This window comes from Lissotriton helveticus, chromosome 4_1, assembly GCF_964261635.1.
Source record: "Lissotriton helveticus chromosome 4_1, aLisHel1.1, whole genome shotgun sequence".
Lineage (NCBI taxonomy): Eukaryota > Metazoa > Chordata > Amphibia > Caudata > Salamandridae > Lissotriton > Lissotriton helveticus.
In genome coordinates, this window is record NC_136063.1 from 140275596 (window position 1) to 140290746 (window position 15151).

Genomic DNA, 15151 nt, shown 5'->3' on the forward strand with positions numbered 1-15151 from the left:
ATATCAGGGGCAGGTAGTGCTGCTCTCACAAGATGATCTCTCAGATTCTTGCTCTTGCGGAAAGCGAAGATGGGTCTTTCTAGGTGGATTGGTCCTGCATTGATGGTGGGCCAATGTTTGAGAATAGATTTCCTGATTTTGTGTGATACAGGCGAGAAGGTAGTGACACAAGCTATTCTTTCTGATTTCTCACGTACCTTCGGTGTCAATAGGACCTCTCTGGGACAGTACCATGCCCTTTTAGCTGCATTTTTAACTAGCCTTCTAGGATACCCCCTCTGTTTGAGTTTATTAGACAGAGTGCTTGCCTCCCTGAAGTAGTCTAATTTACATGAGCAATTGCGTCTAATGCGCAAGAATTGCGAATATGGCAAAGAGTCCTTCAAAGCTCTGGGATGATTGCTGTCATACCGTAAGAGCGTGTTGCGCTCCGTTGGTTTTCTAAAGAGGCGTGTAAGCAACTCGCCTTCTTTGTGGTAGATCATAAGGTCCAGGAATGCGATCTGTGCTTTGTCATGTGAGAGTGTGAAATGCAGGTCAAAGCAATTATTATCAAGCCAGTGCAGGAATTGGTTCAGCGTATTGATGTCCAGGTTCCAAATAAGAAAAATGTCATCAATATATCGCAGCCACAACCCAATGCCTGAGTGGAATGGGTTAGTGTTTGACAGAATGGCGCTGGTCTCAATTGCGTCCATAAAGAGGATCGCCAGATTCGGAGCAAAAATAGCGCCCATTGACGTCCCCTTTATCTGTTGGTAGAATACATTTTCAAATGTAAAGAAATTTTTGGTCAAACATAACTCCAAAAGTTGGAGAATAAAGAGAGTCGGAATTTTGTGTGGCCGAGGGCGTAAGTCAAGTGTTTTCTGGATGACCAGTAGAGCCGCCGTCTGAGGGATATTCGTAAATAGCGACTCTACGTCAAGTGTGCATAATGTGCTAACTTGAGGGTCATAGGGGTAGTGTTCAACTAGATTCACCATTGACATAGTGTCTCTAACATAGCAAATGGTTCCTGGCACAAAATCTTTTATGAAGAAATCAACAAATGCGCCTAATGGTTCTAAGACTGAACCACAAGCAGAAACAATTGGTCTGCCCGGAGGATTGTTAATGCTTTTGTGCACTTTTGGGAGAGTATATATGACTGGTAAACGTGGAGATTTTACGTTAAGGAAATTAAACTCCTTTTTGGTCAAAAAGCCCTCAGTGCAGGCCTCAGAAGTGATTCTATATATAGTTTCTTGGAGCTCCTTTGTGGGGTTCCTTGCTAGTCTTTGGTAGTGGTCTGTATTGGCTAGTTGTCGTAGGATCTCACTTCTGTAGGAGTCAATGTTCTGGAGCACAATCCCACCGCCCTTGTCTGCACTTTTGATTACTAGTATGGGATTGTTTTTGAGAGTGCTGATAGCATCCTTCTCTTGACGAGAGATATTATAAGGAATGAACAATTTCTTCCTCTCTAATGCCTGAAGGTCATTCTGAACTAGTTTTTCAAAAGTCACTATTTCGGATGGAACCATGTTGGCAGAGGGCAAAAATGTCGAAGGAGGACGAAAGGGAGTGTTAGAGTGGATGATGGGTGATGGGTGGAGTTGGAAGAAAGCTTTTAAACGGACTAGCCTAAAGAATCTTAGCAGTTCCGTTTGTAAGTCCATAAAGTTAGGTCGAATTGTGGGGACAAATGAAACTCCTTTCTTTAGGAGTTCTAGCTCGGTGTTAAGCAGGTTGTGGTTCGAAAGATTGAAAATAGGGATAGTTTCAGATGGAGAAGTAGGCAAACCATCATCTGTGGGATCAGGTATCTCATTAGAGTCTACCATTGGTAAAAGTTGTTCCTCGTCCTGCGTTCTCCTGGTGGATTGACCCATCTCTGAGGTTTTTTCACCCTGCCTCTTTGTGGGGTGTGCTGTTGGCCTCTCCCTAAAAAATTGTGTTGGCCTCCTCCCCCACATCTCGAGTTACTAGCTCCTTCGTCGGGGTCTGAGTTTTCGGAGGATTCCGCTGATGTATCGGAAAAACCCACTAGAGTCTGGCGCTTATTGTAGCGTCCCCGGGGTCTATTATTCTGGGGGTTGGAATAGGCTTGGTTGGTGTAAAAGTCTTTCTTTAGATATGGATAGGTATTTTCTATATTATATGCTTTGATATCTTTTTTGACTTTGTTTGCCTTTTTATTTTGCTCTATGCGGTGAAAATCTGCTACGGTTTTCTCAACCTGTTCAAGCAGTTTCTTAATTTCAGCTGTGGGATCAGAATCATTAATCTGTTTCAAAATATCGTCTATTTCCTTTTCTAAGGATATCAGAGTCTCTGTTGCTATATCTATACCAAGCGCGAGCCAATGCCTCGAACAGGTTGTTCCGATATAGCTGAAGTTGTCAATGTACTTAGGATTATCAGTAAAAATCCCAGGTATATTTCGAATTTGCAGGCCCAGTGGAATCACATCAGCCTTCAAATAATCTGTCAGCATAAGTACCATACATTGAAGTCGGACCTGTTTTTTCTTCAATTTTTTGAGTTGGTCAGGAAGGGAAGAGTCAGAAGATGACGGTGCATCTGGAGTGTCAGAAAGGAGGGAGGGACCTGAACATAGATGTTTAATGTAGTCTGCTGTGTACAGAGGGGCATGTGCTGACATTTGACAGTGTGTAAGGGAGAACGTGGTGATATATAAGGAGAGTGAAATCGGGCACTAAGAGAGAGCCCGCCTCGTGTCACGAGGAACTGGTTTATGCAACAAACCCCTGCAATCAAGCGATTGCGCTCAAGTTTTTTAAGGAAACAAGGGGGACCTAAAAGGTAACCGAGGACCATGGGTATCAGTTATTTGAAGAAACAAAGGTCCTGAGCACATTCAGCAAATGTAAATAATTACAATATATAGAACACAATGGTAACTGTATAGTTCTCCTGTCCAGCCGGACCAGGGATTTATTGTAATGAGATAACAGAATAAAATGTGAATACAAACATTGAAGGTAGGGCACAATCCTGTACCGTATTCAGAAGTGAGGACAGAGTGATAAAGAAAAATAGAGAGGAAAAAGTTTTTCAGGCTAGAAGAAGTGAGCAGCCTGGACCCTTATTATATCCATACGTCAAGTGTGTTACCAGGGTAGAACATACACAATATTACACAATGGTTTGTATGCATGTCTACTTATGACAGTCGACGACGTTTCGATCCATTGCTCTAATACATGAGGATCATCTTCAGGACTAAGAGTAATATTGCCTGAATTAATTGATAAGCCTGTTTAAGAAAAAAACAGGGAGGAAGAACAAGAGTTTCTTTTAAGCAAAGAAAAAGGTTTGAGAAAGTCAGCACTTTGGTCGTTTTTTACACAGTTACAATATTCGGAACCGCAGTGAACCTGTTGGTTTGTGATTCTGGTGCCACTTCTAGTAAAGTGCGCAGGTACGGGGAACATGTGGTGTGACTATGTTCCTATTCGTGAGGATCGTGCTTGGGAGAGTGTTACCAGCGGAGCAGTGGATTACTCTGTGGTTAAACCTATTTAAGGCACATAGACAGGGGTGAGGCTATTGTTGTTACTGGAGTGAACTAGGGCTTCTCAGTGGAAGTAACGTCTAGAGGTTTACCTCTGGTTAGAGACGGCTAGCTGGAATTTGATCAGGGTGTCCTGTAAGCGCGAATCCTTGGAGATCACAGTTACGCTACAAGGATGGAAGGAAGGATGTTATTTGGTTTAGACAAATATTAGCCATGCAACTATAAGTGACAGTGTCGTGGTCGGACCTTACCGCTAGGCGATCATGATTTGCATACTCGGTTTCGAGATTTAACCGTTTTTCTGGGCGGTTTCCGGATTGGAAATACCCGCTATGAACAAGGGGAGTAAGGGATTAAACGGTTGAAAAATGGAGCCAAGGAGGCACAAGGGCAGTAGCGGATGTGGCTTAGGGCTATAAGACTTACCGACCAGGGAATTTACAATTTACAAGACTTACCGACCATGGAATTTACAATTCCCTGAGCTGGATGAGCTGAGCCTAGAGCAGCTAATGGGTAAAACCAAATCTGGCTCCCCAGCGGATCCATGTCCCCCTAGTGTCTTCCGCGTGGCACGGCCGCTATTGGAAGCTCGGATTATTTCTCTCCTTAATAGGTCCCTAGAAACAGGATACCTACCAAGTGACCTTAAGGAGGCGCGTGTCAGACCTCTGCTGAAGAAACCAGGCGCAGACCCGGCTGTCCTGAAGAACTACAGGCCGATCTCCCAGTTGCCCTTCCTTGCAAAGGTCCTAGAGCAACATGTGCTGAAGTCCCTGTCCCTGTACCTTGAATCCCATTGCTTATTGCATGAACGACAGGCGGGGTTTCGAGCACACCATAGCACCGAGCTAGTGATGCTCTCGGTGCTAGATGAACTGAGAGGCATGGCTGACGGCAAAAAACCGAGCGCCCTGATATTATTAGATCTGTCAGCGGCGTTCGATACCGTCAGCCATGACCTGCTCCTGGGAAGACTGGAGGCCTTTGGGATCAAAGGCTTGGCCTTTAAGTGGTTGCAATCTTTCCTTTTGGGAAGGACACAGAGGATACAACTGGGGGAGTCGATATCGGAGGTGGGGTTCTTAGAGTGCGGGGTACCGCAGGGTTCCGCACTGTCCCCACTTCTGTTCAACCTCTATCTGCAGCCCTTGATTGCGTCCTTGGCTGAGATGGGTTGTAGAGTCTTCAACTATGCTGACGACACTCAACTTGTGCTGAGCATTGATAATACAGGGACAGCACAAATCCAAGCTCAAAACATCTTGAGGTTTACCGTGGGGTGGATGACGGAAAACCTACTAAAGATCAACCCGGATAAGACCGAGGTATTGGTAATTCCATCTACCACCTCACCGTGGAGTGATCTGTATTGGCCTGCAGAGCTTGGATCAGCCCCAAAACCTAGCGCCAACGTGAAGAGTTTGGGGATTAAACTAGATTGTGATCTGTCAATGTGCAGCCAAATTTCCACCGTCGTTGGAACCTGCACGAACATCATCAGACAATTGAGAAAGTTAGCCCCCCTCCTTTCTCATTCTATGATGCGCTCAATTGTAGCAGCAACCGTCATTTCACGGATCGACTATGGGAATGCCCTGTATCTTGGCCTCCCAAAAACATTGACAAACCGACTTCAGGTCGTAATGAATGACGCCGCACGACTGATCTTCGGAGTACCCAGACGAACAAAGGCCTCCCCTCTACTCCAAAATCTTCATTGGCTCCCTGTTAAAGAGAGGGTTGAGTTTAAGAGCCTTTGTATAGCGCATAAGGCGATCTATGGCCATGCGCCGGCATATATTAAAGCCCGTCTGGAAGTATACAGTCCGAAGAGAACACTTAGGTCATCGGATTCTCAGCAACTGGTTTGCCCCCGCTATAAATTGGTGACCAAGGGAGGGAGAGCCTTCTCTGTTTTGGCCCCTCAGTTATGGAACAAGCTGCCAGAGGGGCTACGCAGGGAGGCGAATCTCCTACGGTTCAGGAAATCCCTGAAAACACTGTTGTTCAGAAGAGTCCTGACCGTAATGTAGGCCTGTAGTGGTGTCTCTCGGAGGAGTGAAGCTAAGTTATTGTAACAACATCTATTTCCAATGCGCTTAGAGGCCTGTAGGTGATTGAGCGCGTTACAAATCTAAACTAACAATAACAATAACAATTTAGCTGAACATTGTCAGGATAACAAGGCAGGGTCCGTGGCGATCCAACGGAGTGCACGCGCCGTGTGTTGGCCTGAAGAGCTACACGGCGGCCGTGTTGATAAAGCTAGATTACGCGGTCATGTGACCCGCCTCGGTCACGTGCTGGTTTATGATACTGGGCCGTGGCAGACATTTTGGAAAGGTGAGTGAGTTTAAAAGACGGCGTTTTTTTCTTAAACAGGCTTATCAATTCAATTCAATTCAATTCAAGAATCTTTATTCGGTGATTAGAAAACACCATAAAAGCACATGTACATATACACAGATAAAAAAAAAACATTAAATACTAGTCAAGATCCTTGTACATAGTTAATACAGTAAAAGTGCCGACATAGAGGGCCATAAGAATAAAAAGTCTCAGATCTTTCATTCCTCTCCCCTCGTCATCCTTAATCGGATTGCAACTTTGATAAAGTTCATAATGCTACACAAGGTTAATGGGTCAGAGGCTTTTAGCAAAAAGACTAAGGCATCCCTGGCGTGTTCCAGTTGGGCTTTTTTTAAAATATTTACAAGGAATCTGCGCCTAGGCATGGAAAAATAGGGACAAAGCAAGACAAAATGAAGGGAATCCTGCGGAGACCGATTGTCGCAGCCGCAGGGACCCTTCTGCTCAATTGATGAGGTAAAACCAGCAGGTGTAGCCAACATAAAGTGAAGCAAATTCAGTCTGAAACGGCACATGAGAAATCTGTCCTGTGCGTTATGCAAAAGAAATAAGTAAGGCTCCATGCCCTCCACACTCTTTACCAAACTGTGGGCCCTTACAGTCTTTTTTACTCCTTCAGCATCAGCTCGACGTTGGGTTTTTCGCTCCAGAAAAATTTCCCCTACTTGCTTCTTGTGCTGTGCTGAGATAGTTGCGGGGTTCGTGAAAATATTCCCCAACCCTAAATCCTCGAGGGTGTTTTTCACGTATTTGAGCCAGGGGATGCGCATACAATGGGTCCTACCTAAGCAGTCCAATAAAATTTCTCTGCTTAGATGCGCATCTCGATTAATCCATATTTTTAGCCAGGCCACTATTGGCCTAAGTTTTAACAGATCTTCCAAATATGGCCTCCCTAGCTCCCTGTGGGCTATGAGTCCAGCGGTGCTGGGTGGCACCCTCAGGATTGATTTCAAATATCTATTTTCTTCCTGTTGGATTCTGGATGTATTCACGAACCCCCAAACTTCTGCCCCATAAATTACTTTGGAGCATGTTATGGAGCCATACAAATTCATCACCTGTTCCGGACTCCATCTGCCCACCCTCCTGCCATATCCAGCTATTGCCCCGTTAGAGGCAATCATTTTGGCACAGCGTTCCGCCACCAAGGAGTTAAATTGCAGAGCACCATCAAAGGTTACCCCAAGGTAGGAGAACGACTTAACCTGCTCCAAACTGTGGGTACCTATTGTGTAAATAAATTTGGAAGAAGGTTTTTTGCCGGCCAGGAGCACATATGATTTACCTAGGTTGACAGATAGGTCCAGGTTACTCATGAACTCAGCGAACCCCTCTATCAAGATTTGTAGACTTCGAGGTGTTCTTGCTAGTAAAACCGCATCATCTGCATAAAGCAGGACGGGGATATGCCGCGGCCCAACCCTTGGGCAATCTGCCTTTAAGCCCAAAAGAAACTGCTCCAGGTTGTTGATATAAAGGGAGAACAAAAAAGGGGCGAGTATACAGCCTTGTCTGACTCCACTCCTACATGGAAAGGAGTCAGACAGTCCTCCCTCCCTATTAAATCTAACCTTGGCCGAGGTGTTACTGGGCAGTTCCCTCAATATAGTAATTAGGCCACTCTCTATCCCCATACCTGACATCATATCCCACAGCTTTCCTCTGTTGACGTGATCGAATGCTGCTGCCAAATCCATGAATCCCATATAGATGGGTTCATCACTGGCCAAGGTGTATTTGGCAGTCAGCATATATAGGTTCAGGCATTGGTCACTAGTGGACCTCCCTGTCCTGAACCCATATTGGGTGTCCGAGAAGATGTTATTCTCTTCGGTCCACTCGGACAGTCTGTTCAGAATTGCCCTTCCCAGAAGTTTAGCCGATACGTCAATCAGAGAAATAGGCCGATAACACTTAGGGTCGTCCCTATTGCCCTTTTTAAAAATTGGCACAATAATCGCTTTAGACCAGGATGGTGGAAGACCACAGGTAATAGCAGTATTTAAGACCCTAGTCATCAAAGGGGCCCATAAGTCTGTATTACTAAGAAACAGATCAGGGGGAATTCCATCCGGGCCCGGGGCTTTATTTTTAGTTAAACCCTCCATCCCTGCCGTAATCTCCTTAAGAGAGAATGCTACCCGGGGGACCTGTCTTGGGGATACCAATGGCTCCACATGGGTGCCAGTCTCATAATTATATAAACCCCTAAAGTAAGTGACCCATTGCTCCGGTAGGATATTAGCCCCTATCTCCGGAGAGTCATTTTCTTGAAAGGTCGGTTTATTAATGATTCTCCAAAACCCCGCTAGGTCATTTCTTTCCCCTGCCTCTCTTAGGTCTGCCCATGCTTCTGCCTGTAGGGCCAATTTCCTCCTTTTAGTCTCTTTTTTATACTTTTCTCTACAGACCCTGATCATTTGTGGGTCCCGTGGTTTCGTCTTGAGGGAGCTTATCAATTAATTCAGGCAATATTACTCTTAGTCCTGAAGATGATCCTCATGTATTAGAGCAATGGATCGAAACGTCATCGACTGTCATAAGTAGACATGCATACAAACCATTGTGTAATATTGTGTATGTTCTACCCTGGTAACACACTTGACGTATGGATATAATAAGTGTCCAGGCTGCTCACTTCTTCTTGCCTGAAAAACTTATTCCTCTCTATTTTTCTTTATCACTCTGTCCTCACTTCTGAATACGGTACAGGATTGTGCCCTACCTTCAATGTTTGCATTCACGTTTTATTCTGTTATCTCATTACAATAAATCCCTGGTCCGGCTGGACAGGAGAACTATATAGTTACCATTGTGTTCTATATATTGTAATTATTCACATTTGCTGAATTTGCTCAGGACCTTTGTTTCTTCAAATAACTGATACCCATGGTCCTCGGTTACCTTTTGGGTCCCCCTTGTTTCCTTAAAAAACTTGAGCGCAATCGCTTGATTGCAGGGGTTTGTTGCATAAACCAGTTCCTCGTGACACGAGGCGGGCTCTCTCCTAGTGCCCGATTTCACTCTCCTTATATATCACCACGTTCTCCCTTACACACTGTGAAATGTCAGCACATGCCCCTCTGTACACAGCAGACTACATTAAACATCTATGTTCATTTCCCTCCCTCCTTTCTGACACTCCAGATGCACCGTCATCTTCTGACTCTTCCTGACCAACTCGAAAAATTGAAGAAAAAACAGGTCCGACTTCAATTTATGGTACTTATGCTGACAGAATATTTGAAGGCTGATGTGATTCCACTGGGCCTGCAAGTTCGAAATATACCTGGGATTTTTACTGATTATCCTAAGTACATTGACAACTTCAGCTATATCGGAACAACCTGTTCGAGGCATTGGCTCGCGCTCGGTATAGATATAGCAACAGAGACTCTGATATCCTTAGAAAAGGAAATAGACGATATTTTGAAACAGATTAATGATTCTGATCCGACAGCTGAAATTAAGAAACTGCTTGAACAGGTTGAGAAAACCGTAGCAGATTTTCACCGCATAGAGCAAAATAAAAAGGCAAACAAAGTCAAAAAAGATATCAAAGCATATAATATAGAAAATACCTATCCATATCTAAAGAAAGACTTTTACACCAACCGAGCCAATTCCAACCCCCAGAATATTAGACCCTGGGGATGCTACAATAAGCGCCAGACTCTAGTGGGTTTTTCCGATACATCAGCGGAATCTTCCGAAAACTCAGACCCCGACGAAGGAGCTAGTAACTCAAGACGTGGGGGACGAGGCCAACACAATTTTTTAGGGAGAGGCCAACAGCACACCCCACAAAGAGGCAGGGTGAAAAAACCTCAGAGATGGGTCAATCCACCAGGAGAACGCAGGACGAGGAACAACTTTTACCAATGGTAGACTCTAATGAGATACCTGATCCCACAGATGATGGTTCGTCTACTTCTCCATCTGAAACTATCCCTATTTTCAATATTTCGAACCACAACCTGCTTAACACCGAGCTAGAACTCCTAAAGAAAGGACTTTCATTTGTCCCCACAATTCGACCTAACTTTATGGACTTACAAACGGAACTGCTAAGATTCTTTAGGCTAGTCCGTTTAAAAGCTTTCTTCCAACTCCACCCATCACTCATCATCCACTCTAGCACTCCCTTTCTTCCTCCTTCGACATTTTTGCCCTCTGCCAACATGGTTCCATCCGAAATAGTGACTTTTGAAAAACTAGTTCAGAATGACCTTCAGGCATTAGAGAGGAAGAAATTGTTCATTCCTTATAATATCTCTCGTCAAGAGAAGGATGCTATCAGCACTCTCAAAAACAATCCCATACTAGTAATCAAAAGTGCAGACAAGGGCGGTGGGATTGTGCTCCAGAACATTGACTCCTACAAAAGTGAGATCCTACGACAACTAGCCAATACAGACCACTACCAAAGACTAGCAAGGAACCCCACAAAGGAGCCCCAAGAAACTATATATAGAATCACTTCTGAGGCCTGCACTGAGGGCTTTTTGACCAAAAAGGAGTTTAATTTCCTTAACGTAAAATCTCCACGTTTACCAGTCATATATATATACTCTCCCAAAAGTGCACAAAAGCATTAACAATCCTCCGGGCAGACCAATTGTTTCTGCCTGTGGTTCAGTCTTAGAACCATTAGGCGCATTTGTTGATTTCTTCATAAAAGATTTTGTGCCAGGAACCATTTGCTATGTTAGAGACACTATGTCCATGGTGAATCTAGTTGAACACTACCCCTATGACCCTCAAGTTAGCACATTATGCACACTTGACGTAGAGTCGCTATATACGAATATCCCTCAGACGGCGGCTCTACTGGTCATCCAGAAAACACTTGACTTACGCCCTCGGCCACACAAAATTCCGACTCTCTTTATTCTCCAACTTTTGGAGTTATGTTTGACCAAAAATGTCTTTACATTTGAAAATGTATTCTACCAACAGATAAAGGGGACGTCAATGGGCGCTATTTTTGCTCCGAATCTGGCGATCCTCTTTATGGACGCAATTGAGACCAGCGCCATTCTGTCAAACACTAACCCATTCCACTCAGGCATCGGGTTGTGACGGCGATATATTGATGACATTTTTCTTATTTGGAACCTGGACATCAATACGCTGTAGCAATTCCTGCACTGGCTTGATAATAATTGCTTTGACCTGCATTTCACACTCTCACATGACAAAGCACAGATCGCATTCCTGGACCTTATGATCTACCACAAAGAAGGCGAGTTGCTTACACGCCTCTTTAGAAAACCAACGGAGCGCAACACGCTCTTACGGTATGACAGCAATCAACCCAGAGCTTTGAAGGACTCTTTGCCATATTCGCAATTCTTGCGCATTAGACGCAATTACTCATGTAAATTAGACTACTTCAGGGAGGCAAGCACTCTGTCTAATAAACTCAAACAGAGGGGGTATCCTAGAAGGCTAGTTAAAAATGCAGCTAAAAGGGCATGGTACTGTCCCAGAGAGGTCCTATTGACACCGAAGGTACGTGAGAAATCAGAAAGAATAGCTTGTGTCACTACCTTCTCGCCTGTATCACATAAAATCAGGAAATCTATTCTCAAACATTGGCCCACCATCAATGCAGGACCAATCCACCTAGAAAGACCCATCTTCGCTTTCCGCAAGAGCAAGAATCTGAGAGATCATCTTGTGAGAGCAGCACTACCTACCCCTGATATAAGAGCAACTATTGAAGCAAATTGGAATCTCCCCCCCTTGCTTGGCCATGTGAAATGTGGTGGTTGCAATGTCTGTGGGTACACAATTGAGACACGAAATTTCGATCACAATGGTGTCAGTGTTGAACTTAAATCTTTCTCCAATTGTAACTCACATAATGTAATTTATACGATACTGTGCCCTTGTCCTAAAATGTACGTGGGACAAACGACTCAGAAAGCAAAGACACGCATCTGCCAACACAGAAGTCGGATTAGGTGTTGGACCCCTAACGCACCTCTGGTTGAACACTTCACAGAAATGAACCACACAGAGGACGATATCCGATGGACAATTCTCAAGGTCATCAAATTGCCACAGAGAGGTGGCAACCTGGCCCAACTATTGAATCGGGAAGAACTGAAGAGCATCATTCAATTTGATACCATACGGACAGGTCTCAATAGGAGTGAGGACTGGACGACTCTATTGTAGTCATCAAACATGAGATGAACTTAAATGGACTACATGCATGTAGCACTTGAACTGTAGACGCCCTGATGGCGAGTAATTAAATCGCATTCCCTTGGATATACAACTTTACAAATGTGTTCCAATTATAATGTCACTAATAATTTTCACTCACTTGCGCTGCTTTTTTAATCAAAATCACCTATCCCATCACGCGCTAGCCACGCGCCGCCTTTTAAAATTACTTATCTGGTCACTGATCACTCTTCCAATATGTCTACTACTTGCGCCGTGTTTTAAACTCACTCACCTTTCCAAAATGTCTGCCACGGCCCAGTACCACAAACCAGCACGTGACCGAGGCGGGTCACATGACCGCGTAATCTAGCTTTATCAACATGGCCGCCGTGTAGCTCTTCAGGCCAACACACGGCGCGTGCACTCCGTTGGATCGCCACGGACCCTGCCTTGTTATCCTGACAATGTTCAGCTAAATCGGTAAGTCTTATAGCCCTAAGCCACATCCGCTACTGCCCTTGTGCCTCCTTGGCTCCATTTTTCAACCGTTTAATCCCTTACTCCCCTTGTTCACAGCGGGAATTTCCAACCCGGAAACCGCCCAGAAAAACGGTTAAATCTCGAAACCGAGTATGCAAATCATGATCGCCTAGCGGTAAGGTCCGACCACGACACTGTCACTTATAGTTGCATGGCTAATATTCGTCTAAACCAAATAACATCCTTGTAGCGTAACTGTGATCTCCAAGGATTCGCGCTTACAGGACACCCTGATCAAATTCCAGCTAGCTGTCTCTAACCAGAGGTAAACCTCTAGACGTTACTTCCACTGAGAAGCCCTAGTTCACTCCAGTAACAACAATAGCCTCACCCCTGTCTATGTGCCTTAAATAGGTTTAACCACAGAGTGTTCCACTGCTCCGCTGGTAACACTCTCCCAAGCACGATCCTCACGAATAGGACCATAGTCACACCACATGTTCCCCGTACCTGCGCACTTTACTAGAAGTGGCACCAGAATCACAAACCAACAGGTTCACTGCGGTTCCGAATATTGTAACTGTGTAAGAAACTACCAAAGTGCTGACTTTCTCAAACCTTGTTTTTTGCTCAAAAGAAACTCTTGTTCTTTCTCCCTGTTTTTTTCTTAAACAGGCTTATCAATTAATTCAGGCAATATTACTCTTAGTCCTGAAGATGATCCTCATGTATTAGAGCAATGGATCGAAACGTCGTCGACTGTCATAAGTAGACATGCATACAAAGCATTGTCTAATATTGTGTATGTTCTACCCTGGTAACACACTTGACGTATGGATATAATAAGTGTCCAGGCTGCTCACTTCTTCTTGCCTGAAAAACTTTTTCCTCTCTATTTTTCTTTATCACTCTGTCCTCACTTCTGAATACGGTACAGGATTGTGCCCTACCTTCAATGTTTGTATTCACGTTTTATTCTGTTATCTCATTACAATAAATCCCTGGTCCGGCTGGACAGGAGAACTATATAGTTACCATTGTGTTCTATATATTGTAATTATTTACATTTGCTGAATTTGCTCAGGACCTTTGTTTCTTCAAATAACTGATACCCATGGTCCTCGGTTACCTTTTGCGTCCCCCTTGTTTCCTTAAAAAACATGAGCAGACAGGCTCCCATGAGGAGGAGGAGTGGTACAACCGGCAGCTTTAGGGGGCAGAGCGGTGGTCGTGGGAGCCAGCAGCTGTACATGAGGCGATCCCAGCAGCAGGCAGATTTACAAGGGACAGAGTGGCACGGGATGACACCGATCCCATGCACTGGGGGAGCGGGGAGGGAAGTGAAACCACGAGACCAACAAAAATGCACAGTGTGACCAGTGAGCCGACGGGCTGCAGCAGCCCTCCCTACAGACGTAAAACACGCATCATGCCCCCCTTTGACAGCACACGGGCAAGAGTACAAACAAGGAGAAGTAAATTAAATTAACTTTTTTACCTTTACCGGCCGGCTACGGTTCTCGAAACCAGGCTCGCAGTGGAAAGATCGACTCAGCGACCCCTTGTGGTTGAGTCCACTACGTGTCACTGGGTGCCCAAGACTGGCTCTGCTCGTGGTCGCACGAGAACATTGCCTCCCCTGGTAACTGAGCAGCAGCTAGATCTGGGCACTGGCCCCCGGCAGCTGGTGGATGCGGAACGCCTCGGGTGTATCCCAGGAGCTCCTCACCCAGACGCGCTCACTGGAGGCACTCAGAGGAATCGGCAGCGCTTCAAGCATGCAACGTCTTGTGGGACATCCAAAGCTGTGCACTCCAAACCTGCGCTCAGCAGCGACTATCCCGGGTCTGCATCAAAATGCCGTGGAGTCTGGCCGTTCTGCAAAAGCATGTCCGAAAGCGCCGGGTGGGGCGCCCTGCACAGGATTAGAAAACCGCTAGGCTATGTGCATCAAGCAAAGATGACGGTACCGCTTCTGGGCAGCTTTTTTTTCCAAACATCCTGTATGTAAAGCAAAAACAAGCCTGCGAGTGGTGCGTACGCATTACAGCAAGACATCTGGTTTCAATTATCGCACCCATGTCTGGGCACGATAATTGAAATCACATGGTGGCCGTGCGGGTTACCGCAACCAATAGGCCATTGGCGGAGCAATGCGCCCGCCTTTGGCCGATTGCGTGCTGTGCTGTCTTTGTTAAAAATTGCAAAAAACAGTTGATGGACAGAATGTAGAACAATGTCATACATTCACCCCAGTACAAGGATCTGGGCCTAAATCCATCGTTTTTTTGCACTCCACACCACCCTGGGTTAGACACTGGCTATATGCAAATCAGCTCTGACCCTGTGCCTCATGGGAACAGTCCAGTCCGAACTACCAAGCCATGTCTTTCCCAGACCGGAATCAAGCATCCAAGGACCGGTTTCTGGCTATCAGCCTTCATCAGCCTGGATAGCTTGACTCCAGTGGTGTGGAGAGCCTGGGACTCACGTCTGAGCATCCCCAGCCCACTCGGGGTGAAATTGCAAAAAACACAGTTGATGGACAGAATGTAGAACAATGTCATACATTCATCCCAGTACAAGGATCTG

The 15151-nt window shown here is 45.2% G+C and overlaps 1 protein-coding gene across 1 annotated transcript in view; it reads left to right on the plus strand.

Moving 5' to 3' along the window:
• The first annotated feature begins 9732 nt into the window (after positions 1-9732).
• Positions 9733-15151, plus strand: part of LOC144827962 (alanine aminotransferase 2-like) — a 158352-nt gene continuing 152933 nt past the window's right edge. Inside the window, exons 1-2 of the mRNA XM_078686119.1 lie at positions 9733-10285; positions 13235-13287. Coding sequence (XP_078542245.1) covers positions 9733-10285; positions 13235-13287 — 606 coding nt within the window. The remainder of the gene's footprint in view (positions 10286-13234; positions 13288-15151) is intronic.